Source organism: Phytophthora ramorum (assembly GCF_020800215.1).
Source record: "Phytophthora ramorum isolate Pr-102 chromosome Unknown Phyram_PR-102_s0004, whole genome shotgun sequence".
In the NCBI taxonomy this organism is placed as follows: domain Eukaryota; phylum Oomycota; class Peronosporomycetes; order Peronosporales; family Peronosporaceae; genus Phytophthora; species Phytophthora ramorum.
Window position 1 is genome coordinate 3,078,510 of NW_027150650.1, and position 27,651 is coordinate 3,106,160.

A 27,651-nucleotide genomic window follows, 5' to 3' on the forward strand; every position below is an offset into this window, starting at 1 on the left:
GAGGCGTTTAAGTCGGGACGCAGCATGTTGAAGTGCCTCGCGTGCTGACATTCGATTGGCTGATCGATGCGGTTGTTTTAGCTGGGCGGTATCAAGCACTCCCGATGTCCTTGGAGAGATGATGGTTATCAGCCTCGAAGAACGCTGCCGGAGTAGATGCATTGGATTGTTGGCAACTGGCTGTGGGCTTACATTGTCGTCATGGGAAGCGCACAAACCCGACTCGTGAGGCGTTGAAAAGCTAACGTTAACGTCGATCAAACCACCACCATGTTGAATGATAGAATTCGATCGTTGGGATCTCGAGCACTACGCCGTGCTGTGAACTTCACAGCGAGACGTTGAGGTTGTCAAGGTTGTCAAGTGGTTGCATCCACTGACGCTGGCATTGGCAATGCGACCTCCCCTGCAAGTCACAAATAGCAGTACCTGAACTTTTGAAGAGCCGCGACCGCATATCCTGGCCAACTAACTCACTTGAGCCGCAGTCGTCGACGTCACGATGGCGTTCCAGGCTCGACATCGCTGGATGATCCAGCGTCTGCAGCTTGGGTTGGGGTTCCAGGACGAGGCGCAGGTGGAGGAGCTCATGCGCGGCAACGGGATCATGGAGCAGCTCACGCGCTTCTTCCGGGGCGACGGTCCCTCGAAACTCTTTTTCTACTACCAGACACGAGCTCCAGTCTCCACTAACGACGACGGCGTCTCGGTTACAATCTCGGGCTCGTCTTCCACTGGAGAACTACTGCAGCGGGACAAAGGCGGCGGACGCAAGGAGCTTTTCGTGACGGACGGACTGGACGACACGTTGCAAGGCCGCGCCGTCTTCTTCACCAAAGTGGCGCCCGAAGCTGCCGACGCACAGGACGAGGGCCGAGCAATGTGGACCCATAACGAGGCTAATGGGGATGAAGACGCAACAGATCCAGAGACTGTGGACACTCCTGGAAGAGATGGAAGCTATTCGTACGATACGGCACCTCGACTGCCGCTTGACCCAGCAGTCGCCAATGACCACTTGCTCACGTATGGAGTGTTGGACTCGTCGGTGCTGCTGTCCATTGAGACGCATCTAGCGCAGTTGTTTGTGCCCATGTTGACAGCTAGAGAGGAACGTGAGTGGGGCCAGGCGCAGAGCGACGCGCGCAACGAGTTCATGCTTGGACTCAAGAGCTTCGTCACGGACGTCCAGGAGAACTTGAAGGCGATGAACACGGGTTTGGATCTGCGAAAACCGGACAAGAGGTACGATCCGTCCGACACGCGCAGTTTGTCCAAGTTGTCGTCGGACGATAGCGCAGTGCAGCACTTTGTGGAGTTGGTGAAGGACTGGTGTAAGCAGACGGAGGCGTATCTGGAAGATAACGACCAAGGGCGATGGGAATCGCACGAGGCGGGGCCAGCGACAGAGCTCGAGTACTGGAAACGAAGGCTGCAGAGGCTGATGGGCATCACGGAGCAGCTCAAGACCAAGGAGTGCAAAATGGTCACTGGAGTGCTAAATGTCGTTTCCAAGCTGCAGGATGGAGCGATGGATAAGCTTGGAGTCGCGTCGCTACTGCGACAGTGGAAACTGATTGACACGAATATCACGGAGGCGTCGAACGAAGCGAAAGACAACGTCAAGTATCTGGCTACGCTGGAGCGGTTCATAGAGCCGTTGTATACAGGGACGGCGACGTCGGTGGTGGACGCGCTGCCAGCGCTCATGAACTCGGTTAAAATGATCCACACGATCGCGAGGTACTACAATACGACGGAGCGCATGACGAAGCTCTTCATGAAGATCACCAACCAGATGATCACGTTATGCAAGAGCAGCCTCGTCGGCCGCGAGCCTCCTGAGGCGATTTGGGACAAAGACCCTGAAACCCTCCTGCTTGGACTCGAGGCCTGTCTAAAACTCAACGAGGCGTACCAGGAGCAGTACCGCCTCACCAAAGACAAGTTGCTGACCATGCCCAAAGGCAAACAGTTCGACTTCAGCGAGACGCAGATTTTCGGCAAGTTCGATCTGTTCTGTCGGCGCCTTGTGAAGCTCATCGACATGTTCAGCACCATTCACCAGTTTCGAGCTCTCGCTCAGCACTCGCTCGAGGGAATGGATGCGTTGCTGGCGTCGTTCAACACCATCATCCGCGAGTTTCGTGCTCACAAGCATGACCTGCTCGACTTCCACAACAACAAGTTCGACCGCGACTACGTCGAGTTCAACATCCAAATCGCCGACCTTGAAGCCTCGCTCCAGCAATTCATCAACGTTAGCTTTGACTCCATCACGAGCATTGAGCAATCGCTGCAGCTGCTGAAGCAGTTCCAGCAGATTTTGCAGCGCGAGACGCTGCGCAGTGACTTGGATTCCAAGTTCACAGTCATTTTTCACAATTACGGGCTGGACCTCTCACACGTGCAGGAGCTGTACGAGCGCCATCGACATGATCCTCCCGTGGCACGAAACTTGCCTCCAGTTGCGGGAAATATCCTCTGGTCGCGCCACTTGCTGCGTCGAATAGAGGAGCCGATGCGTAAGTTCGAGAGCAACCCCACTGTGCTGTCGACAAAAGACTCGAAGAAAATCATCAAGACGTACAACAAGGTGGCGCGAACGCTCGTAGCCTTCGAATACCTTTGGTACGAAGCATGGTGCCGGTCCGTTGAAAGCGCTCGAGCGGGTTTGCATGCCACCCTCATTATTCGACATCCGGAAACTGGTCGCCTTTTTGTAAACTTTGACAAAGAGATTTTGCAGCTTATCCGCGAAGCTCGCTGCCTCGATCGCATGGCGATCGAAGTGCCCGAAAATGCCCGCATGGTCATGCTGCAAGAAGACAAGTTCAAAGCTTACTACAACGATCTGAGCTATGCGCTTCACGAGTATGACCGTGTGACGGCAAAGATCATTCCTGTCACAGCCGTGTTGCTGCGTCCTCACCTGGAAGATCTTCAGCAGAAACTCCGACCTGGGCTGGTCACCCTCACGTGGACGAGTATGAATATCGACGCGTACACGGCGGTGGCTCATGCAGCCTTGCAGCGACTCGAGGAGCTTATCTCAAGCGTGATCGATGCCATTGAAAACCGCATTGAAAAGAACCTGGTGGTCGTAGCGAAGGCTTCGCTCGTCCACCTGCCCACCGACCAGTCCTTCGCACTTGATGATTTTGTGCGTATGCAAGAGAAGCACGTGGCGAATGTAACCCGCCAGCTTGCGGCCAAGAACGTCGAGATTGAAAATGCTGTCGAGGATGTGCTGCGGCTTATCTGCGACTACAACCTAGACGGCAGCTCCTCGACCTCTGGGGCTCTCGCTAACGTCGGTGTCCCAGTTGCACCGGGCTCCGCTCAAATCCAATGCGATGTAGAAGCCATGGAAACGTTCAGGAGTTTCTACCGGAACCTGTTTTACCGTTCGCTAGTGACGTGCACCAAGCAGTCGCTGGATGCCATCAAGAAGCGCGTTTGCTCGAAGGCTGGTACGGGGTTTCTCTTCCTGGAGAGACCTTTCTTCGAGGTTGACGTCCAGCTTTCTGTGCCATCCGTTCGGCTGAGTCCGTCGCTGGATGACATCCAAAAGGCTATCAACCGATCCGCTGTGGCAGTACTGCGCTGCTCGAAAAGCCTCTGTGAGTGGGGTCAGCAAAGCGTGTTTCCAGAGACTGCGAGGACGAGTCTGTTCGAGCGACTTGGGTGTGACACGGAGATCATCAAGGTGGCAATTCTTCTGACTGGCGCGCTGCATGGCACGAAGAACCAGGTGCACGAATATCTCTCGGCGTTCAAGAAATACGACTGGCTGTGGAAGGAAGACATGGAGTTTCGCTACAACCAGTTCATGCAGCGCAACCCGCTCATTCAGGACTTCGAGACGGAGCTGCGCCATTTCATGGCAGTAGAGGCGGAAATCTCGCTCATCGCGCCCGTCCACAACATCGCGGTGCTCTCTTTGAACACGAAGAACCTCAAGCTGCAACTGCGAAACGAGTGCCGCCAATGGAAGGTGCAGTACTCCGACAAGGTGCATCAACAAGCCCGAACTGCGCTCTTCAATCTCACTGATTATATTCGGACGACGACGTCGAAGCTAAGCACGCGAGTCGAGTCTCTTGACGCTCTGCGCTTTGTCATGGGGGTCTTGAAGGAGGTGCGTGAGCGTGAGTCGGCTATCGAGATGGAGCTCAACCCGATCGCTGATATGTACGACATGCTTGAGCATTTTCTCCCTGGAGGCTACATGGACAAAGAGGAAATGGATCAAAAGAGTGTGCTACGCGGTTCGTGGCGTAAGCTCGTCGACTACGCTGAAGAAGTAACAGACAACCTCTCGGAGGTGCAAGGTGGGTTTAAGAAGCAGCTCATCAAGGACGTCAAGGATTTCCAAGCCGATATAGCCGTTTTCCGCGGCGACTACGAAGCCAATGGCCCCATGGTGTCTGGTCTCGAACCAGCGGAAGCCGTCGAGCGTCTCAAACGATTCAAAGACCTGCTCGGTATTCGGGATCGGAAGCTCGAAGTTTTCTCCGCCGGAGAGGAACTATTCGGCATGCGACCTACAGAGTACCCAGAGGTTGTCCGCACTCGCAAAGAGATGGCACTGCTGGACCAACTGTATGGCCTCTATATGGACGTCGAGAAAACCATGGACGAGTTCCGCGTTATTTCGTGGGTGCAGGTCGGGGCGAACGCGGAGCGTATGAGCGATTGCTTTGCTGGTTTTGATCTGCGCTGTAAGAAGATGCCTAAAACCTTGTGCGAGTGGGAGGCGTACGGGATCTTACGGAGGGTCATCGCCGAGTTCCTTGAGGTGCTTCCAATTGTCCGTGAGTTGACGAGGGAAAGTATCAAGCCTCGCCACTGGGAAGAGCTTATCAAGGCTTGCAATGGCCAGCGGCTACCGTACGACAGCGACTCGTTCAAGTTTCAGGACGTGCTGGATGCGAAGCTTCTGACGTGGAAGGAAGACGTCGAGTACATTTGCGAGAGTGCGCAAAAGCAGCTACAGATCGAGCACAAGCTCCGTGATCTGACTGATCGCTGGTCTGGCACAACCTTTGAATTCAGCGAATGGAGACAACGCAGCGTTCCTGTGCTCAAGGGCTACGGCCAGATTATCGAGGATCTTGAGGAAGGCCAACTCCAGCTGCAGGCCATCTTGAGCATGAGGCACGTGGTGTTTTTCAAGGATCGTGTACAGTCCAAACTTGCGCAATTATCCGACACAGCCGACGTTCTCGAGCTCTGGGCCAAGGTTCAGACGTTATGGATGTCGCTCGAATCGGTATTCACCGGCGGTGATATCGCCAAGCAGATGCCGCTCGAGGCCAAGAAGTTCGCCAAGATCGACAAGGACTGGCTCAAAGTCATGAGTAAAGCTGCCGAAGTGGGGTTTGTGGTGTCGTGTTGCTCGAACGAACTTCTACGCAGTACCCTTCCGTCACTATTTGGCGAGCTCGAGAAGTGCCAGAAGTCGTTGGAAGGCTACCTCGAGCAAAAGCGCAAGAAGTTCCCGCGGTTCTACTTCGTGTCCAACCCGCTGCTGCTGCTCATTTTATCGCGAGGGTCTGACCCAGCGGCCGTGCAGCAGTACTACGAAAAGATATTCGACAGTATCAGCCACGTCGTGCATGAAAGGCCAATGTCGGCAACTGATGACGCGAAATCGTCCGCTGCGGCAGCTTCTGCGTCGAATCCAAATGCGAAGCGCAAGATCGTCGAAATCAAGTCGTTAGTCGGCAACGACGAAGAAACCATCTCGCTGGTACAGCCAGTGATCCCCGACGGCAATATTGAAGACTGGCTAGGTATGCTGGAGAAGGAAATGCGACGCACACTCAAGACGCTGTGCCGGCAAGCGGCTGCCGAATGCTCGTCGGGTTCAGTGAGAGAGTTCGTAAGTAAAACGTGTGCCCAGTTTGCGTTGCTCGGCATCCAACTGAGCTGGACAGCCGAGTGTCAGGATGCGCTGCAGCGGTGCCGCACAACCAAAGGCATCATGGCACAGACGGCGAAGCGACATGGTACTATGCTGTCCGAGCTGTCTTCGTGGTGTTTGACAGACCTGGGGACGAAGCTCACACGCACTAAAGTGGAGACGCTGATCACGATCCAAGTACACCAGCGTGACTGTTTCCTGGAGCTGTGCAGACTCTACAAAGAGAAGAAGCTCTCGGATGCCAACGATTTTGAATGGCTCAAGCAAGCTCGGTTCTACTGGCGGGGTGGCAATCAGGGTGCATTTGACTCGGTGGGGCCGGACGCTTGCTTGATTTCGATCTGCGATGTCGACTTCAAGTACGCTTTTGAGTACTTGGGCTGCAAGGAACGACTGGTGATTACCCCGCTGACAGACCGAGCCTACATTACACTATCGCAAGCGTTGGGCATGCACCTGGGTGGAGCGCCTGCTGGTCCTGCAGGAACTGGTAAAACCGAGACTGTCAAGGACCTTGGACGCAGTCTTGGCGTGTACGTGATCGTCACGAATTGTACAGACCAGCAACGCTATTCGGACATGGCGAAGATCTTCAAGGGCCTCTGCCAAGGTGGACTTTGGGGCTGCTTCGATGAGTTCAACCGCATTGAACTGCCAGTGCTTTCTGTGGTAGCACAGCAAGTGCTTGCGATCACAAACGCTAAGCGGGTGCAAGCTCCAACCTTCACCTTCCCAGGCGACCCGCTAGCTATTGGGTTGCACACAGATGCAGCTTACTTCATCACGATGAATCCGGGCTACCAGGGACGCCAGGAACTCCCAGAAAATCTCAAGGCGCTCTTCCGAGGAGTGGCCATGATGGTTCCAGACCGTGAAATCATCATGAAAGTGAGGTTGTGTGCCGTAGGCTACGACGCATTTGCGGAGCTTGCTCGCAAGTTCAAGACGCTGTACGCTGTGTGCGAAGGGCAACTGTCGAAACAGCGCCACTACGACTTTGGTTTGCGAAATATTCTGTCGGTGCTGCGTTCCGCCGGTGCCACCAAGCGCGATAATCTATTGGCAAGTGAAGAATTGCTCATGATGACCACGCTGCGAGATATGAACCTCTCGAAGCTCGTGGCTGCTGATGTGCCTATCTTTTTGTCTCTCCTCCGCGATATTTTCCCGGGCGTCGAGCCTGCTCCTTCCAGTGGAGGGAAAAGCAGCAGCAATGAGATTGCTGGTGCCGTCGAAGATTATCTGCAAAAGACGCAGAGCTGGCCACCACCCGCTACGTGGAGCGCGAAGGTGACTCAATTGTACGAGACGCAGCTCGTGCGTCACGGAATTGCGCTTGTGGGGCCTGCTGGGTCAGGCAAGTCCGAGATATTGCGTACACTACAGACTGCGCTGGGGTTTCATACACGAACGCCGCATAGGCAAGTGCGTTTGAATCCAAAGGCCGTTCGAGCAGAGGAACTCTTCGGCGAGACCGACCGATTGACAGGAGAATGGGTCGACGGCGTTTTCGCGGCCATTTGGGCCAAGTACAACGATCGATCACGGAAGGATGTGGCCTGGTTAGTGTGCGATGGTCCAGTTGATGCCGTCTGGATTGAGAACCTCAACACAGTACTGGACGACAACAAGCTGCTGACTCTGGCTAATGGCGATCGATTGCCTATGACCGACAACTGCAAGCTTCTCTTTGAAGTCGAAGACCTGCGCAATGCTTCGCCCGCCACGGTTTCTAGGGCAGGAATTGTGTACGTGAGTGATACGGATCTCGACTGGGAGCCCGTAGCTCAACGATGGCTTCGAACGCGACCGGAACCCCAGCGTGCAGCCCTTGCCAGAAGCATACGCACACTTGTTGGGGGAGGAGGAACTACACCTGGGGCTGGATCGGGTCACCTTTTCGAGTTCCTGACTCGTCGATGTCAACCGGTGATGATCGCACCTCGAGTGGCTTTGATGCAGTCGTGCTTAAACCTTTTGCAGTCTCTGTTAGAGCGTTCTGAACTGAGCGAAAACTCTCCTGCGGATATGGAGCTGGAGTTGGAGCGGTTGTTTGTTTTCGCACTTGCCTGGGCGATTGGAGGCGTACTGGACCTGGAAGATCGTATAAAGCTGCACTATTATCTGGTTGAAAAGGCCCCCGCTGCGACGTTACCCCCATCGACTACTGCACCAGCGCCAGGATCCGCTACCCCCGAGTCAGCAACAACGCATGAAGGACAACCAAAAGGGTCTAGCTTGCCAAATACCAGCCAACCGCTGACCATTTTCGATCACTTCTTGCACCCTTCGACACTCGAGTGGGAAAAGTGGGTGCTCGACAGTTGTGAGAACCTTTTAGCCCGAACTAGTGGCGTTGTCAACGCCGGGCGCCTAATAATTCCGACTACCGATACTGCTCGAGCGCTGCATTTGTTGGAGCACCTACACGGTAGTCAACTGCCCGTACTATTGGTTGGTGAGCCAGGTACGGGTAAATCAACACTCATACGATTATTTTTCGAGAGCCACGCTTCCGGCGCATCGGGCAGTAGTCAGAGTGGAGAGGGCATGGCGTCCAGGACCCTCATCTTCTCGGGTTCGACGCTAGGTGGCGCCTTCCAAGCTACGATAGAGGCTGACTTGGAGAAGCGCGGAGGCAAGACCTTTGGTCCATCGAATGGCCAACAGCTCACGTTGTTCATGGATGATCTCTCCATGCCGGCACTTAACGAGTGGGGAGACCAGCCCACGCTTGAAGTCGTACGCCAACTAGTTGAGACTCGCTCGTTGTGCTTCCTCGATAAGGACAAACGCGGCGATATTAAAGTCATTGAAGGGCTGCGCTTCCTCGCAGCGATGGGTCTCCCGCGTGCCGGGAAGAACGACGCACCAGCTCGCCTCAAACGCCATTTCTTCATCCTGAACTTGCTTCCTCCGTCGCCGGACGTTGCGGAAGCCATCTTCGCACAGCTCACGCGTTGGCGGTTCATCCCCGACATGGATAACAGTGCGGCATCCAGCGGCATCCCAAAGAAATCTCTCTCGGACTTGATCACTCGCCTCGCTGCAGCATCCGTGCAGCTTTGGCTGTGGCTGCGTCGAGCTATGCCTCCAACGCCACAGAAATTCCACTACGTATTCAGTTTGCGCGAGCTCAGTCGGAGCTTCCAGGGCTTGCTGCGCGCCCCACTTGAAAGCGCGACGGCCTCGGAGAAAACGCTTATTCGCCTGTGGCAGCACGAAAGCGAGCGCGTATTTGGTGACCGACTGGTCTCGGGAGAAGACAAACAGCGTTTCCGTGACGAGCTCGCCGTCGTCGCAGAAGGACTCGTGACCAAATCCGCTGGGCTGGCTTCCGGCGCTGCTACCGGCAAAGACAAAGTGTCAGCTAATTCGTCGGACGGGCATCCACCGCCACAGCGTCAGCACTCCGTGCAGTCGGTATGGAACCCCCGGCCGGCCACAGTGTACGTTGATTTCCTGCAAGACCCGCCTCATGACGAATTCGGGGAACCTGTGGGAGAAATGCCACGCCATTACGAGCCAGTGGCGAGTTTGTTGGTGCTGCGAGCACGAGTAGAGCACCTCTTGGCGCACTTCAATCGCGAAAACCCAGGGCGCGCGCTGCCTCCTCTCATTCTGTTCGAGGAGGCTCTGTTCCACTTGGCCCGGTTGACACGAGTGCTTGGTCTTGCACAGAGCAACATGATGCTCGTGGGTGTCGGTGGATCTGGCAAACAGTCATTGGCGCGGCTCGCAGCTGCGCTTAGTGGGCATGAACTGTGCCAGCTAGCGGTCACCAAGGCTTACACGCTTGCAGCATTCCTTGACGATTTACGCGGCTTATGCAAAACTGCAGGCCAAGCTGGTAAGGGGGTGGTCTTCTTACTCACGGAAGCCGATATCAAGGACGATTCGTTCTTGGAGCAAGTGAACGCGCTCTTAGCGACAGGCGAAGTGCCCGGTTTGTTCCCCCGAGACGAGTTGGTTGCGATGGCGAGCGAGTTGCGAGGCGTTATGCAGCGTGAATGCCCGGGAGGCGCTGATACTCTCCCCAACCTCACTCGTTTCTTCCATGACCGGGTTCGGAGAAACCTTCACGTGGTTCTGTGCCTCTCGCCAGTGAGTTCTCGCTTCGCAGACCGATGCCGTGAGTTCCCGCACCTTGTCAATGGCTGCACCATCGACTGGTTCTTGCCGTGGCCTGAGGAGGCCCTAACTGCTGTGAGCCAGGGCTACCTGGAAAAGTTCTCGCTTGAGACTCCGCCCAGTACTAAAGACGCGCTGGTTGTGCAAATGGGGCGAATGCACCAAGCTGTTGAGAAGGTCAGTGGCGAGTACTTCACGCGCCGACGGAGGCGTGTGGTGCAGACTCCTCGCAGCTTTTTGAGCTTTCTCTCGACGTACAAAGAGCTGTACGGCGAGAAGCTGAGCGAGGTGCGGCATCAAGAGGGTGCAGTGAATCTCGGACTGCAGAAGTTGGGGCAGGGAGCGCAAGACGTGGAGCGGATGAAGGTCGTGCTGAAAGAGGAAGAAGCGAAGCTGGTTGTGGCTGAAGCAGCAGCCAACAAGATGCTGGAGACCTTGCAGGTCAAGTCGCTCGAAGCTAAGAAGGAGAACGACATCGTCCAGCAGATCCGGGAGCAATGTTTGGCTGAGGCAGCCATCATTTTGGCGGAGAAAGAGGCGGCTGAGGAGGATCTCAAGCGGGCTCAGCCCTTCCTGGACGAGGCTGAGCGCGCTGCGAGTAGTATTCGCCCCAATGACCTGAACGAACTCAAAAAGTTGGCCAAACCCGGCGATATCATCAAGTTGATCTTCGACTGCGTCGCTATTCTTCAAATGGCACCACTGCTCAAGGTCGAACGTGCACCGGTGACTCTGGGCGTCGGGAAAGAGAAGCACACGTGCGATTTCCTGCTGGACTCGTTTCAACTGGCCAAGTCTGGCATGCTCGCAGACACTCGCTTCTTGCAAAACATTTTCTACTTCTCCAAGCACCAGAAGGATCAGATGAATGACGAGACGTTGGAGTTCATGACACCGTACATGGACCTTGTCGGGTTCAGTGCTCCTGTGGCGAAGAACGCTTCAAAAGCGGCAGAAGGCTTGTTCTGCTGGGTTAAGGCCATGAGCATGTACCATGAAGCGTCCAAGGTGGTAAAGCCCAAGCTTGAGGCGCTGCGTATTGCCGAAGGAAAATTTGAGGCCGCACAGGCTCGACTACAGAGCTCAGAGGACAAGCTCCAGAAGTGCCAGAACGTGCTTACACACTTACAAGAGGACTTTCAAACGCAGATGGCGGAGAAGGCACGAGTCGAAGCCTTTGCACTAGCCACCAAGCGCAAAATGGAGCAAGCTACGGCACTTATCGGTGGACTTGGGGGCGAAAAGGTTCGTTGGACTGAAGACTCGAATCGCTTTGTGGAGAGAAAGCAGCATCTCGTGGGAGATTGTGCAGTAGCTGCAGCCTTCTTGTGCTACTGCGGGCCATTCAATCGTGAGTATCGAGACCTGCTGTTGCGTGAACGTCTTCCGTATGAACTCGGAGCTGTGCCCCCTCCAGCAGCTCCAGCTGGAACCAATGCCAGCCCTACCAAGCCACCGTTCACGATCCCGCTGACGCGCGGCTTAGCACTCGAGGAGTTCCTCGCCGACGCCGGTACAGTTAGCGACTGGAAGCTGCAAGGGTTGCCATCAGACCCGTTGTCCATACAAAATGGTTTGTTGGTTGCTCGAGCGCCACGCTTCCCACTGCTGATTGATCCCCAAGGCCAAGCTTTATCATGGGTGCTTCGTCGGGAGGCAGAGCGTCTACCATCTATGGGCGTTATCTCGGTCAACAGCCCGAAACTGCGTGAGATCCTTGAGCACTGCGTGGGCGAGGGCAAAGCGCTGGTCTTGGACGGTGTCGATGGCGCCGACCCAGATCCAGTGATGGCGAATGTTCTTGACAAAAACTTTGTGGTCCGAGCCAAGGGGAAGTTTGTCAAAATCCTGGACCGCTTGTGCGAGTACCAGGATGACTTTGCCTTGTACTTGACGACGCGGGTGCCGAACCCACACTTTTCTCCAGAACTACAGGCGCGGACGCTTGTCGTGGACTTCACTGTGACTCAAAAGGGACTTGAGGAGCAGCTACTTGCACAAGTTATCCGCCAGGAGCAGCGTTCGCTTGAAGAGCAGCTGGAACGTGTTCAGTGTGAGCTAAACGCGAATGCCAAAGCTCTGGTCGCTCTTGATGCGCTCCTACTTGAGCGTCTATCGGCTAGTAAGGCCAACCTTCTAGACGATGTTGAGCTCGTGTCGGTTCTGGCAAATACGAAAGCTAAAGCCACCGAGGTGAACGATAAGATCCTAGCCGCCGAAGAAGTGAAGCGCGGTATCGATGAAAAGCGAGAGCACTACCGCCCAGTCGCCGCACGCGGTTCCGTGCTCTACTTCGGTATTGTGGATTTTGCAGCCGTGAACGCGATGTACCAGACGTCGCTGGACCAGTTCCTGCAGCTATTCGTCCGTGCAATCGAGGAAGCCGAGCGGTCTACTCTCGCGTCAAAGCGCGTGATGTACATCCTAGAAACCCTCACGTACATTGTATTCCGCTACGTCAATCGTGGCATGTACGACCGCCACCGACTGAGCTTCCTGCTCATGATAGCGCTCAAAATCCTCGTTGCAGGAGACTGCGTGACGCCGGCCGATGTGACGCTTTTCCTCAAGGCAGGTGCATCGCGCAAGTTGTCGAGTGACCAGCCCAAACCGTTCGGTTGGATGCCGACGGGTGCGTGGCTCAACGCAGTTCAGCTTGCGAGTGAGAAGCCCCACTACAGGAACCTGCTTGGCGATCTCGAACGCAGCGAAAGTGCGTGGCGCAAGTGGTTCGAGGATAATGAACCGGAGCGTTTGGCCATACCTGACTACGAGGCGCTTCTGTTTGACCCACGAGCGATCACTGCCAACCTGAACTTTCATCGACTGCTACTGGTACGCTCTTTGCGTGAAGACCGCACGATTCCAGCGGTGCTCGACTTTATCCGGGCCATCGAGTTCATCGAGGGGAGTGTTGGCTCGGGTTTATCGCGTCTTCCTGCGCTGGGGCCTCGCTACGCGGAGCCTATCACCGACACTGTGGAAAGCGTGTACCAGGAGATGCGCGCCGAGACTCCGGTGCTGTATTTGCTATCGCCTGGAGCGGACCCGACCGAGTCAATTGAACAGCTTGCGCGACGGAAGCGACAAAGCGTCACCACAATCTCCATGGGTGAGGGCCAGGAGGCCGTTGCAGCGCGTACGGTGGCCTCTGCGATGCTCAATGGCTCGTGGGTTCTGTTGCAGAATTGCCACCTCGGTCTTAACTATCTCGACTCGCTGTGTGAAGCCCTTACAGCTGCGAACGGTGGCAGTTCAAGCAGCAGCAATGCGGCTGCGGCTCCTACCCGAGCTCCAGAGTTCCGGTTGTTCTTGACATCCGAGCCGCATCCAGATTTCCCCATCGCTCTGTTGCACCGAAGCACCAAGGTGACGAACGAACCTCCTGCTGGACTTCGTGCCGGGTTGCTCCGTAGCTTCACCGTGTTGGTGGATCAGGACAAACTGGATCGCCTCGAGACTCCGTCGTGGCGCTCGCTTCTCTTTGCTGTGTGTTTCTTGCACGCAGTGGTGGTAGAGCGCCGCAAGTTCGGCTCGCTAGGATTTAGCGTGCCGTACGAATTCAACGCTGGGGACATGGGCGCTTCACTGAGCTTCTTGGAGCGCCATTTGTATACATCTCCGGCACCATCATGGCCTACGGTGCAGTACATGGTAGCCGAAGTGCATTATGGCGGTCGAATCACGGACGAGCTCGACCGGAGGCTCTTCCGAGCCTACTGCGACGCGTGGTTTAACCCAACGCTGCTCGGGAGCTCCTTCTCCTTCAATCCTGAGGTAAAGTTGACTGCAGGAACAGGGGGTGCTTCTTCGTCCGGCCAGTTATTCAACTACTGTGTACCGGATTCCTCCGTGGCCGAGATTGAAGAGTACCAGCGATTTATCGCGTCGTTCCCGAGCGTTGACTCCCCCGAGGTGTTTGGATTGCATCCTAACGCTGATCTCACGTACCGTGTCAAGGAAGTGTCTGCGCTGTTGGGCACGATCGTCGACACTCAGCCTACAGACGCTGACAATGGGTCTGCAAGCACCTCAACAACCAGTAAAGCGGCCGTCTTAGAGACACGAGAAGACGTTATTCAGCAAAAGATTCGCGAACTACTGGCAGCTCTCCCATCGGGTGGAGAAGAGGCTCTGAGTGAAGAAGCGCTGGCGCAGGCGTTGCGCTCCAAGGTGCTCGGCGGTGGGCTGGAGCTCCCGTTGAACTTGTTCCTGTGCCAGGAAGCCCGAGCTCTTCGTCATGTTCTGAAATATGTTCGAGCATCGCTTGTGAAGACGCAGCGTGCGCTCGCGGGCGAGGTGCTATTAACTGCATCACTGCGCGAAACGAGCCAGGCCTTGTTTGACGGTAAAGTGCCTCCGTCGTGGGTGGCCGACGAGCAAGCCTGGCTGTCCGCCACACTGGGACTCTGGGTCTCGGGCCTACTTGACCGGGTTACGCAGCTACGCGCGTGGCTGGATCGTGGCCGTCCATCGAGCTTTTGGCTTGCAGGTTTCTCGAACCCGCAAGGGTTCCTCACGGCAGTGGCCCAAGAGTCGACACGCGCACACGCAAGCGAGCGTTGGGCCCTGGACGACGTGGTTTATTACAGTGAAGTAACGGACTACGAGCGTCTGGAGCAGATCAAGCAGCCGCCACGCGAAGGTGTGCTGGTGCATGGGTTGATGCTGGATGGGGCTGCGTGGAACCGGCCGGATGGGACGCTGGTCGAGCAGGAGCCCAAGCGGTTGTTCGCACCGCTGCCTGCCGTCTACGTCACGGCTGCAACGAAAGCGCACAAGAAGACCCGAGCCGCACAAGACCACGGACCTTACGGAGCCTACGAAGCACCTGTCTATCGATATGCTAGACGTACGGACAAGCACTACATTTTCTCCGTCCCACTTGCATCCAGAGACCATCGGCCGTTGCATTGGACGCTACGGGGGGTGGCGTTGCTCTGTTCCACCGACCAGTAACTAAGTTGTTCCTCTAACTTTAAATTCAAGAATCTCTTCGACTCAACGGTTTGAGCACAGGTCTAGGACAGCTTTCAATGAAAACGCCAAGTCATTCCGCTGGACCGTCGTCTTACCACGTTACCACCTGTGCGATTGTTTCAACCCCACCTAAATGATCTCATAAAGCCACATGACAGTCCCAGCCCGTATTATTTTGGTTTTGAGACGACAACCAGTGAGGGACAAGGTTGAGTTCGTTTGCTGGCGTCTTGTCCAGTGAACGGATAGCTGCTCAGAACACGCGACTGAGGTTCCGGTGCTTCAGTTTGGGGAAATAAGGGAAATGCATGAGCGCATGATGCCATCTCCCATGTTTCGTACAGCAAAAGATAAGCTTGGATGAACTCTGGCCGAAAGTGTTAGATCTCATGCAGGTTCGTGCTCACGGCTTCTCTCGCGATAGGTAAATGCATTTGGTGAAGACTCATTCTTCGACCTGCGTCCTTCGACACAGACGACCAACGCATCCGCATGGTGTACTCAGGTGGAGTACGCTCCTTCGTCCAAGCCGCTGCAGTGTGTGTGCTCGCACTGAGTGCCTTGCCCACTGTCCGTGCCGGAGCGCCAACCTCGTCTGTCTCCTGCCAAGTCTCCGATGGTGACAAGAAGTTCGGAATCCAGGCAATCGTCGACGACACATGTACGAAGGGCGGCCTCGGTTGTTTCAACAAGAAATGCCGCTTCTGCAAGGTGCTGGACACCGACAAATCGAAGCACTTCGACACGTGCCTGTCCCACGGCGTCGCGTTCACCAGCACAACGCCCGTCATTGTCACTCAAGGGCCCTGCCAAGTTTCCAGCGGCGATGTTGCCGACGGAATCTCGGCTGTGACGGACTCAAGTTGCTTGGTTGGCGGACTTGGATGCTACAATGACCACTGCCGCTTCTGTAAAGTTGTGCAGACGCCTCAGTCGGCCGGGTTTGTAGCCTGTTCCAAGCTAGACAAGTCGTACAACAAGGTTGCGGCGATGGTGACTACTGCAGCTCCTACCGTTGTGGCCACCAACGCTCCAGCTACTTCTCCTACTGTAGTTACTTCCGAGCCACCGACTACTCCCCCTACCATTGCTCCGACTGCGACGGATGCTCCTACATCGACTCCTACGGATGCCCCAACTTCGACTGTTACGGACGCGCCAATGACGGAGATTCCTACCACGATCCCCACCGAGGCCCCTACAGTGACGGACGCTCCTGCTTCAGCCCCCACTGGTGCCCCAACTACGGATGCACCTACATCCGAACCCCCAACTGTGGCAGTCACGAATGTTCCTGCTACTCTGGGGAAATGCACTATCGTACCATCGGCTGGTGATCTCGAATTTGGTATCGACATTGTCACGGATCCCCTATGCGCCTCGGGTGGCCCTGGTTGCTTGAATGACGTGTGCAGGCTCTGCAAACTGAAGACGACATCCCAGTCGGACGCCTACATGGACTGCGCGCTGGTCAACGGAGCAGTGTCGGCGACTCCATCAACGACTGTGGTTCCTGATGCCACGACCGAAACTCCGAGCGTGGCGGTGATTGCGACAGACGCCCCCGGCACCACTACGACGGACGCCCCCGACATTTCAACAGAAGCTCCTATTACAGATGCTCCGGATGTTACACCGGAGGCCCCCACTCCTTCGGACGCCAGTACGGACGCGCCAGTCATTTCTACCGATGGCTCAGTGTCGACGGAGGCCCCCACTCCATCGGACGCCAGTACAGACGTGCCGATCATCTCTGTTGATGACTCAGACGCCACCACGGACTCGCCGGCAACGGATGCACCGGGTGCCAGCACCGACGTCCCTGAAACCCCGATCGTGGTTACTGAAGCTCCTGCTTCGCCGACCACGTGCACACTCGTGACTTCAGCCGATGATACCGAACTCGGCATCAGTGTTGCTACCGACCCGTCTTGCAAGTCGGGTGGGGCCGGCTGCATTGACGAGGTTTGCCGGTTCTGCAAGGTTACGACTACAATTCAGTCTGCCCTTTACGTCGATTGCGCGTTGCTCGAGGGTGGATCTCCCAAGTCCGAGGCTCCTGTGGCGGACTCGACCGTCACACCGACTGATGCTGCTACCATGACCCCTGACTTGACGACCGAGACTCCAATCACGACGGAAATCCCTGACACCGATGCCCCGAGTACGGAGACCGAGACTCCTGCTGTCACTGAGGCCCCAACTACTGCCACCGAGACGGACGCTCCTACTACGGATGCCCCTGCTGCGACTACTGGCACACTGTCCGAGCAACCGACTTGTGGCATCGTGGCTGCGGGCGGAGACATCGCGGTCGGCATTCACATCACAACGGATACCACGTGCAGTGGTGGTGGCCTTGGCTGCATCAACGACTTGTGTCGGTTCTGCAAGATGGAGACCACGCCTCAATCTGAAACCTATGTCGACTGCTCCACGCTTGTTGGTTTTGCGTCCGACTCCGAAGCTCCTGTTACTACTGCTCCTGTTGCTATCACCCCCGCCCCGAAGCCTTCGTGTGAACTCGTCGCTTCTCCAGGCGATGCTTCTGTCGGTATCCGAGTTATCACGGACGCAACGTGCGGCACTGGAGGAATTGGTTGCATCAGCGACGTGTGCCGCTTCTGTAAGGTGATCACCTCGATCCAATCGGCAGATTTCATTGACTGTGTTCTGGTTGATGGTTACACCACTGAGACCGAGGCCCCGGCGGCCACCACCACGCCTGATGCGACCACCACCACGCCTGATGCGACCACTAGTGCTTCTTCGTCCGAAGCGACCTGTAGCCGCGTCGCTTCCGAGGGTGACTTTGCCGTCGGCGTCGGCATTGCTACTGATGCTACTTGTAGCGCTGGAGGTGTCGGCTGCATCGACGACGTATGCCGCTTTTGCCAGGTCACTGCCACCGTTCAGTCCGCGGCATTCGTCAGCTGTTCGTCACTTCCTGGCTACTCGCCTCGTACCGAAGCTCCGGTTGACACTAGTACGACATCTCCGACTACCGATGCTCCGGTTGCCCAGGCATCCTGCAATCTCGTTGTTTCAGCAGGCGATGCGGCAGTTGGCATCAGTATCACTGGAGACGCCATCTGCGCCGTCGGCGGTGTGGGTTGCATTGATTCTGTTTGCCGCTTCTGTAAGGTGACCACTACCGTCCAGTCCGCTGCTTTCGAAGATTGCACTTCGATTGCTGGCTTCACACTTGCTACTGATGCTCCGGTGGATACGACGACACCTCCAGATGACTCGACCACCGACACGTTGGCTCCTACCACTTCCGCTTCCTGTACTCTTGTCGTTTCCGAGGGTGATGCCGCCGTTGGCATCGACATCGTCGCGGACGCTTCGTGCCAGCTCGGCGGCATTGGATGCATCGACAGCGTTTGCCGTTTCTGCAAGGCGAAGACGACGGAACAATCCGCTGCCTTCGTTGATTGCCCAGCCGTGATTTCAAGCTCCACTGCGCCATCCAACTCAACCTCAAAACCCGCGGATGTTGCCGTGAGTACTTCCGACGTAGCGTCGGGAGCTTCCAGTTTGCCTGCGGATGCTTCTGAGGCCCCCGTTGACACCACTGCTACGGATATCCCCCAGACGACAACATCTACTGATGGTACGACGACGGAAACTCCTATCACCGATGCCCCTGTCACCTCTCCGCCCACTGTTGGCTCGACCACCTCTGGATCGGACGAGGACGACCGCGATACTGAAGCTCCTTCGGCAGGAGGGGATAGCGCCCAGCCGACAGAAGCCCCCACCACAACATCAGACCCTATCGACACAACGGGTGATACCGACGTTCCATCGACTGAAGCTTCGCAGGGAAGTGTGGACACTACCAGCTCGACGAATGTGACGGAGTCACCCGATGCTGTCACCTCCAATGCTGTTCAAGGCTCTACCAAGGACGATAACGACACGCTGACCGAGGCTCCCCAGCCTGCCGCTGTGGCAGATACGTCGGATTTGCTCACTGACGCCCCTAAGACTCCCACTGAGGCTCCTACGAAAGCTCCTGCTGTCGACGGCGACGTGGATTGGGAGGGCTCGGAGTCGGAGTCAGCCGAAGGGGATTCGGATTCGACCTACGATGACTCGGATGAGTCCTTGGGGGAAATTTAAGTAGAGCGGCTACACACAAACCTGGACTACGAATGCGTAGACACATTCAGGCTATGGTACCGTCTTTAGTAACTATGAAGGCTAGCATTATCTGCTGGTGACTCGGTGTACTCGTCATGCATTGAACTAAAAAGACCAGCAACCGGCAACTAACTATATCAATTGAGATAATTCATGATCTAACTCACGTTTTGCCTTGATCCATGTTGAGTGAACTGATAGTGTTGAAACAAGGATCTTCGTCAACCTCACATAGAGCAGCCCCACCAAACCATTTGGCTCGGTACCTTTTGCTAAGTGCCCATAGTTCTGAAGCTTGATTCGCATCAAACTATCAATGGGGGTTGGTTTCGCCCTGGAACTCGAGTGCGGACGACAGACGGCTTTCGCTGAAGCTTCTTTTGCGCCACGCTCAACGCTACGCGCAGGCAAAACGGACGTCGATCTGATTGTTTCCGATGCGTACAATCCCATGGAAGAGATGAGACGTCTTTCCATGATCTCACTACTGGGCCGGTGTTGCAGTAGATGCAGTCGTTTCAATGAAAACCAATCACTAAAAATGCCCCACTCCGATGAAGCCCGTAACGGAAGCAGCCACGAGTGTCACCGCCAGTGGCGAGCCTTGATTGTCGTGCAAGTCGAGCGTGACTGGGCCACTCATTATTCAACTCGCTTTCTCGGGTGCAGTTCACCTCGACCAAAACCAACCGGACCGGACTAGTCTTCTCAAACACCATGGTGTACTCCAGCAGCCGTACTGGAACGCGAAGCCTCATCAAGACGGCAGTGCTTTGCGCACTCAGCTTGAGCGTCATTCCTTCGACCTACGCGACGGGCTCGCTTGATGCAAGCTCGTCTGGTGATGTCTGTGGACTTTCAGACGGAGACAAGAGCGTCGGCATCCGTGTCATCGACGACAGCTCGTGCGCGTCGGGCGGCCTGGGCTGCTACAATGATCACTGCCGCTACTGCAAGCTCCTGGAGACTCCGCAGTCAACGTCTTTCGAGAACTGCACGACGTTCGGCGTCGATTTTCCGACAATGGCACCCCTAGTTGCCTCCGTGGGCACCTGCGAGGTGTCCAGCGGCGATGCAGCCGTCGGCATTTCGGCAATCGCGGACCCGACCTGCTTGTACGGTGGCCTGGGCTGTTTCAATGACCACTGCCGCTTCTGCAAGCTCGAATCTACCGCGCAGTCGGAGGCTTTCGTGGACTGTACGGCGTCCAACAGCACGGACGGTACGTCGACCGAAGCCCCGGTCAACCCCACGACGAGTGCTCCCAGCACCACGGTTGATACCGACGGGTGCTCGCTCGTGCCTGCCGATGGCGACATCGAAGTTGGCATCAGCATCGGAACGGATCCGACGTGCAGCGCTGGTGGCCTCGGTTGCATCAACGACGTATGCCGGTTCTGCCGAGTCACGACGACGACCAAGTCTGCCTCCTACCTTGACTGCGCCCTGCTCGGCACAAGCGCTGTCAGCTCCGGAACCGCAGGAGTGGCGGAGGTCCCGGCTGAGACCCCGACTGCGACGACCGAGACTCCAACTGAGACCCCGACCGTGACGGTAGCAGCTGAAACCCCGACCGGAACGACGGCAACTGAGACTCCGGCCCCAGACGTCACGACGGAAACCCCGGCCGCTACGACGGAGGCTCCTGCTGCCACCGATGCCGCGACCCCAGGCGTCACGACGGAGGCTCCTGCTGCCACCGATGCTGCGACCCCAGGCGTCACGACGGAAGCTCCGGCAGCTACGACGGCTGCGCCCACTTCCACGACGGCAGCTCCGGCTGCTGATGCGACGTGCACCATCGCGGCCTCAGTCGGCGACGCCGCTGTGGGTATCAGCATCGTCACGGATGCTACGTGCGCTTCCGGCGGCATCGGCTGCATCAACGATGTTTGCCGTTTCTGCAAGGTCACGACCTCCACTCAGTCTGCTGCCTTCACGGACTGTGCGCTGTTCGCCAGCGACGTCCCGACCTCGGAGGTGCCGACCGCGGACAACGTGGACGGTTCTGACGTACTTGATTTCTCCACGGACGACTCCGATTTTTCGGACGCCTCGGACGCGGAAACTCCTGTTACGACGACGGATATGCCTACCGAGACGCCATCGGCGACAACCGCGGTTCCCGACGTGACCACCGAAGCTCCGACGGCTACAGTTGAGACCCCGGCCGCGACGACGGCAGTTCCGGATGCCACCACTGAGGCCCCGACTGCGACGACGGCGGCTGTGGTCCCCGATGCCACCACCGAGGCTCCGGCTCAGCCGACATGCCCTCAGAAGGCCTCTGAGGGCGACGCTGCTGTTGGTATCAACATCATCACGGACACCTCGTGCAGCTCCGGCGGAGTAGGTTGCATCGACGATGTCTGCCGTTTCTGCAAGGTGACCACCACCACTCAGTCGGCTGCCTTCGTCGATTGCGCCACGGTCCCCACGACCACAGAGGCGCCGACGGAGGCACCGACTGAGACGCCTACGGAGGCACCGACTGAGACGCCTACGGAGGCACCGACTGAGACGCCTACGGAGGCACCGACTGAGACGCCGACCGAGGCTCCGACTGAGACGCCGACCGAGGCCCCGAGTGGTGCAACGTGCACTCAGAAGGTCTCGGAGGGCGACGCAGCAGTTGGTATCGACATCGTCACGGACGCTTCGTGCAGTGCCGGCGGCGTGGGCTGCATTGACAACGTGTGCCGCTTCTGCAAGGCGACCGAGACCCAGCAGTCCTCTGCCTTCGAGGATTGCAGCACGATCACTGGAGTTGCCGCTGAGGCTCTGACAGGAAACGCGGAGGCTTTCTCGGCCAAGCAGACGCGCGCTGACGCGCCCGAGCCCGACAACGTGCCGATTCTCAGCCAGTACCAGGCCGGAGCCTTCGTCGGGGGTTGCGTTGTCGCCATTGCGGCCGTGGCTCTCGTAGCTCGCGCCGCCAAGAAGGCGAACAACAGCAACGCCAACCCGAACGATGGCGACAACGCGGACGACGCCGAGAGCGGCCAGCACGTGTCCCCCGGCCCCGTGCCCACGGAGGACGACGACGAGGTGACCACCATCTCGACTGAAGCGTAAATGACTCTATCCATCTGCATACTGCAACCACCAGTCTAGCAAAGCGTAGCGACTCTATTAAATGAATATCCTACATCTTCACCACCTGAAAGTTGCCTTTTTTGGCTTCAACTTTGCTCCCCTCAATATAAGACCCTACTTAACCATAACTTAATTAGCACTTAACAGATACTTTCCCGCGCCTAATTTTTAGGGGGTCGACCATAATTTCTTCGAGTGGCCGTCGGCGCGTGTGGCTCGATTCGTTGCTCACCTGCGATCGCCCCAGGGCCTCTACCGTCACCCGAAAGCCCGCACCAGGTCAACAGTTTAGCTCTGCACGTGGCAGCGCGAAGGAAGCGGCCGGAAACATCCTCCAGGGCGCGAGACTCAAAGGATTCCGCCTGAACCTCCAGTTATTCTAACTTGGGGGTGCGGAAGGAAAGATGCACGCCGCGTCATCGCCCATGGAGCCTCTGAATAAGAATATTCTACTGGTACAAAGCGAGAAGGATGTGCTGTGATAACTGGTTACTAAAGTTCAATCTGGCAATATTTGATATGCTACGACAGGCAGGAGAAGTGATCGCGGAGAAGTGGAAGATTGGAGAGAAGATCGGAGAGGTAATAAGGGAGAATGAAGTGCTGGAGGGGTCTTGTGGTAATGAGTCATTATTTTTTTTACTAACTATTTTTTATAATTTTTATTTATCAGGGCACATTTAGTCAGATTTACTCGGCGTACTCGATCGAGAGTCGGGATAAAGTTGCCGTGAAGGTGGAAGCTCCGAGCTCGCTCAAGCCCGTGCTGGAGTGGGAGAGTTTGATCCTCAAGAGTCTACAGGACTGCCCCTACGTGTGCAGATACTATTATCACGGGAAACATGGAGATAGCACCGTGCTGGTGATGGAGCTGCTGGGAGAGAGTATGTCTATGCTGAGGATGTCGCCGGACTCGATCCATGGTGTGCCACTTGCCAAGTCGGTCTCGGTGGGATTGGAGATGCTGGACTGCATTGAGGCGTTTCATCGCCATGGATACGTGCATCGGGATATTAAGGCGTCCAACTTTGCGCTGAGCGCTATTCCGGATCGGAACCCGACGAAGCAGCAGCGGTACTATATCATTGACTTTGGACTGTCGAGGCAGCATCTTGGTGAGGACCGAAAGGTGCTGACTGCGCGTCAGGTTGCCGAGTTTAGAGGCACGTCCATGTACGCGTCGCTGAGCTCGCACCGTCGACAGGAACTGGGGCCTAAGGATGATCTTTGGTCGTGGTTCTATCTTGTGATGGACTTTATGCGCGGCGAGCTGCCGTGGGCCGCTGATGCGCAGCTAAAGAACCGCCAGACAGTGCTTCGCCTGAAAGAGCACTATACGGAAACAAACCCAAGCTTGCTGGTGGAGGGTCTTGCAGGCGCTGCCGAGTTGCTGGAGATGATGGATTACCTGCAGTCACTCAAGTACGGGGACTTCCCGGATTACGGTAAAGTACGCAAACAGCTCCAAGCTGTCGGCGAAAGCTCTCTAGTGTCAGAAAACAGTGACGACGAGGAAGCGAACGCTGACAAAAAGGAAGCGCTAGCGGTGGCTGCTGTCTCTGCAATCGATTGGAGCACTATCGAGCCCGAGCGTGAACGAGCGTTGCAGTGGGCTGATAAGGCAGACGAACAGAAGAGCAGTGACGGAGCGTCAGACATGCTACTGACGATTGCCAAGCGATACAAAACTTTCTTTGACAGTGAGGGGCTGTCATTTGACGAGCAGATGAAGGTGCAGAGTGCGGTGTATCGCATTGAGAAGAAGTCGCGGGTACGCTCAAGTTTTCTAGCCCCTCCACCGATCCAGAGCTTTGTCAAGCGCCGTCAGTCCGAACAAAAACTGCGCTCGGACGCACTCCGTAAGCGTCGCGAGCGTGATTTTCAGGTGCGCCAGTCATTAGAGATCAAGAATGAGCAGCAGTTGGCACTAGCCACCTCTGTACAAGGGTCTAGCGAGGCTGCACACGGAATTGTCAATGGAAATGGAACTTCAGAGGTGCAGAATGGGGCCAAGGGGTCTGTGCTCCAGCCAGTCAAATCGGAGAGCTCCATGGAGGTCTCGGATAGCGAGGACGTAGAAGCGAAGCGAAGTGAACAAACTACAGATACAGCAGGCGCTGCCGCTGCGTCTCAAGCCCATGGCTCGTCAGTGCCGATGCCCCACCACCAGCTGCCAACCATGACGGCTCCAACCCCTCCTGGCCCTCCATCGCAACTGTGGGATCGCAGTTTGAACCATGGTGCGCTGATCCGTCCACCTCCCCCCCCACTTGGAATGCTGCCTTCGGTACAGCGTTCTGGAACGTATGGGCATCCACCACCCCCTCCTCCGCCTCCCCCAGCTGGGCGGTATCCGCCAAATGGTGGAATTCCTCCCCCACCTCCAGGATTTCCGCCTAGTGGAAGTCTGCAAGGTGCAACAGCACACCCTCCGCCACCTCCCCCGCGAAGTGGTAATTTTGAGCATCGGTACACTTCTACACCTGACCGACACTTTGATGCCCCGGTGGAGTCAAAAGAAGATCATGCGTACAGCTACCAGCGATCGCAAAGATCTCCTCGAGAGGGCCAAGCTGCTGCCCCAAGCCGACGCTATACGTCAGAAACCAGAGAAGATCGTGGATACGGATCTCAGCGACCTCAAAAGTCTCCTCGAGACTCCGTGTCTGAGCGACACTATGATACCCCAAGGGAGACGGGAGAAGATCGTGGATATTATCAGCTGGCGCAGAAATCTCCACGGGAGAATGGCTCTGTGTCTGCTCGGTACTATGGCGGCCAGGTGGAAAAGAGAGAAGACCGTGGTTATGGCTACCAGCAGCCTGAGAAATCTCCTAGAGAAAGTCATACTTCTGCGCCTAATCGACACTATGACGTTCCAGTGGAGACAAGAGAAGATCGTGGGAAGCAGTATCCTGTGGAGAATTTGCATGCCCGACAGGAGAAAGAGCGGCACCACGAAGGAAAACGACCCCGCTCTCGCTCACGGTCATCTCGACGTGGAGGAAGTCGCTCACACCGCCGTTCTTACTCTAGATCGTCGTCACGCTCACGTTCACGATCGTACTCGGCTTCTCCCTCGCGGTCACCATCACCACCTCGCCACGCACACCGCCGTAGCAGTCGCGATTACTCTGATCGGCACCATGAACGCAAAAAGGTGGAAACAAAGAAGGGGTACTCACGCAGACAACGTTCGCGGAGCAGCTCAAGATCGCAATCGAGTTCATCTCCATCTCCGCCCGCCAAGCGTTACCGACGACGATCTTCTGACCTGGGTCACTCCAAATCCTCGCACCGGCACTCGTCACACTCTACGTCGCGTCATCGTTCTCATTCAAAGGACTACCCGAAGGAACATCCGAAGGGGTACTCGAAGGAATACTCGAAGGGCTACCCGAAGGACTTCCCGAAGAAATATGCCAAGGACTACCCGCCGAAGGAATATGTCAAGGAATATGTCAAGGATTACCCCCCGAAGGAATATGCCAAGGACTATCCCCCAAAGGAATATGTCAAGGACTACCCCCCGAAGGAATACGTCACGGACTACCCCCCAAAGAAATACGTCAAGGACTACCCTCCGAAGGGGTATGCCAAAGATTACCCCCCGAAGGAATATGCGAAGGATTTCTCTCCAAAGGAACACGCGAAGGCCTACCCTCCGAAGGAATACGTGAAGGGCTACCCGAAAGAGTATGCGAAGGAATACCTGCACGAATACGAGAAGGAACACCCATATCCCTCGAAGGACTACCGGAAAGACTACCCGAAGGAGCACCCGAAAGAGTACAAGCGCCGCTCCCCTTCACCCGAGCGCCGGCACTCGCGTTCCCGAGAGCCGCACCGTTCTCCTTCGCTCGACCGCCACCGGTCGCACTCGCGAGACTACGGACGAAATGATGGGTCTTGGGGCGCTGACGCCCGTTTCCAGGCCGTCCCGACCCCCGAAAAGCACCGTCGATCCTCGCGTTGGCAACAACGGTCGTAAGAGAAGATCAGGGACACCCATGGAACCTCGCAAACAGTCTATTTGGACCAATACGAGTGACTTGTCGTGGTCACCGGCAAGAGACATTTGCGCATGCAGCCTCTGCTAGGAACTTAAATCTGACTCGTCCTGCAAGCACGGTATGGGTTGTATTGGTTCCAGAGCAATACGCAATACGAATGCCACAGTGCTAACTTGTCCGCTTGATGTTTCTTGCTTTTTGATCAACGCTGTAGGCGTCACTTTCTGCTCCAACTCGGCGCAGTAGCACATGTCGACTGCTCGCATCGGGTTCGATTTTTATTATGAACAAAGATCGCGACACTGGTTGAATGAACAAGAGGGGGCCAATGCCGCGAGCAAGTCGAAATATGCATTATTAAGTGAGCTGCTTCAACACTTGAGTGATTTCCGTGTTGCTGATACCGCATTTGACGTGCAAGCGGCCTAATGCTGCGTGTTCAGAACGAATGATGAGCTGCTGAAGTATTTTTCATTTCTTTCAAACGGCATGCTGACCTGGTGGTTGAATGCTTAGTGCCTATGGTTGAAAATCTCGTCGAACACTCGAAGCTTATTATGATGCCTGCACAATCATTGACGAGAAGAAAAAAAATCTCAGCATGGGGTTCATGGCGGTTCGTCAATGGAGCGATTTTGGCACAATGTGTTTGCGACTGATATTCACTCGGGTAACTGTAGAAACGGACCTGGACAGCTTTGGAGTACATACTGTGGAAAAGGCTAGTTCTTGTCACGATTGGAACGTGCAATGCTGAATTTCACTGAGCGCTGATGCGTAGCATCGAAGTGCAGTATGTTGCTAACCTACCGATATCGAATTGAAATCACCGCAAGCACACCTTGCATACGTGAGAAATACCTGCTCTCGTCCAAACCCAATGCAGTGGGCTCGTTTGCTCAAAGGATCGTACGGGTGCTCGCTCGTTTCCAGTGTGAAGGCAGGTTGACCAAGGCGACACGTCGCAGTCTGTCTCCGGCCTATGGTGATCAGTATTCGGCGCCTTCTGCCACCTTTTTTATACCGCTACCAATCTGGGTAGTACACGCTCTAGTCATCTACAGATAGCGTGAACTTGACCGTGGTCGACCCAGCCGCCTTCAAGTTCTCCCTGGTGATCTTTAGAGCTGGGGACTGAGATTGTGCGGTAAGATTGAGTGAGGGAGAGCATCACTTTGTCGACCATTGAGCCCGAGTTCATGACCACGACCGACATGTCAATCGTGTCGGAGCTGGACATCACTGTGATTCATTCGGCGGGCTCAACCCTCTTGGCAGCCGATATCGTTCGTGGAGTGGCCGGCGGTCGGAAGCATCGTTTTCCAGCAGCACGATCGACTCCCACTCCGTGCT

At 56.0% G+C, this 27,651-nt stretch overlaps 4 protein-coding genes across 4 annotated transcripts; all 4 read left to right on the plus strand.

Moving 5' to 3' along the window:
* Nucleotides 1–502: 502 nt before the first annotated feature.
* Nucleotides 503–15,019, plus strand: KRP23_5429 (Dynein gamma chain, flagellar outer arm; the record flags this gene model as incomplete). The annotated part of the gene is made up of 1 exon (XM_067890493.1): nucleotides 503–15,019. One exon carries the CDS (start codon nucleotides 503–505, stop codon nucleotides 15,017–15,019), a length of 14,517 nt encoding a protein of 4,838 aa, XP_067747035.1.
* Nucleotides 15,020–15,532: 513 nt separating this feature from the next.
* Nucleotides 15,533–19,168, plus strand: KRP23_5430 (uncharacterized protein; the record flags this gene model as incomplete). The annotated part of the gene is made up of 1 exon (XM_067890494.1): nucleotides 15,533–19,168. One exon carries the CDS (start codon nucleotides 15,533–15,535, stop codon nucleotides 19,166–19,168), a length of 3,636 nt encoding a protein of 1,211 aa, XP_067747036.1.
* Nucleotides 19,169–19,906: 738 nt separating this feature from the next.
* On the plus strand, nucleotides 19,907–22,264 carry KRP23_5431 (RxLR effector protein Htp1; the record flags this gene model as incomplete). The annotated part of the gene is made up of 1 exon (XM_067890495.1): nucleotides 19,907–22,264. The coding sequence occupies one exon, from the start codon at nucleotides 19,907–19,909 to the stop codon at nucleotides 22,262–22,264; it is 2,358 nt and encodes a 785-aa protein (XP_067747037.1).
* Nucleotides 22,265–22,689: 425 nt separating this feature from the next.
* On the plus strand, nucleotides 22,690–26,276 carry KRP23_5432 (putative serine/threonine-protein kinase; the record flags this gene model as incomplete). The annotated part of the gene is made up of 4 exons (XM_067890496.1): nucleotides 22,690–22,740; nucleotides 22,817–22,867; nucleotides 22,959–24,572; nucleotides 25,536–26,276. The coding sequence occupies 4 exons, from the start codon at nucleotides 22,690–22,692 to the stop codon at nucleotides 26,274–26,276; spliced, it is 2,457 nt and encodes an 818-aa protein (XP_067747038.1).
* Between the last annotated feature and the right edge of the window lie 1,375 nt (nucleotides 26,277–27,651).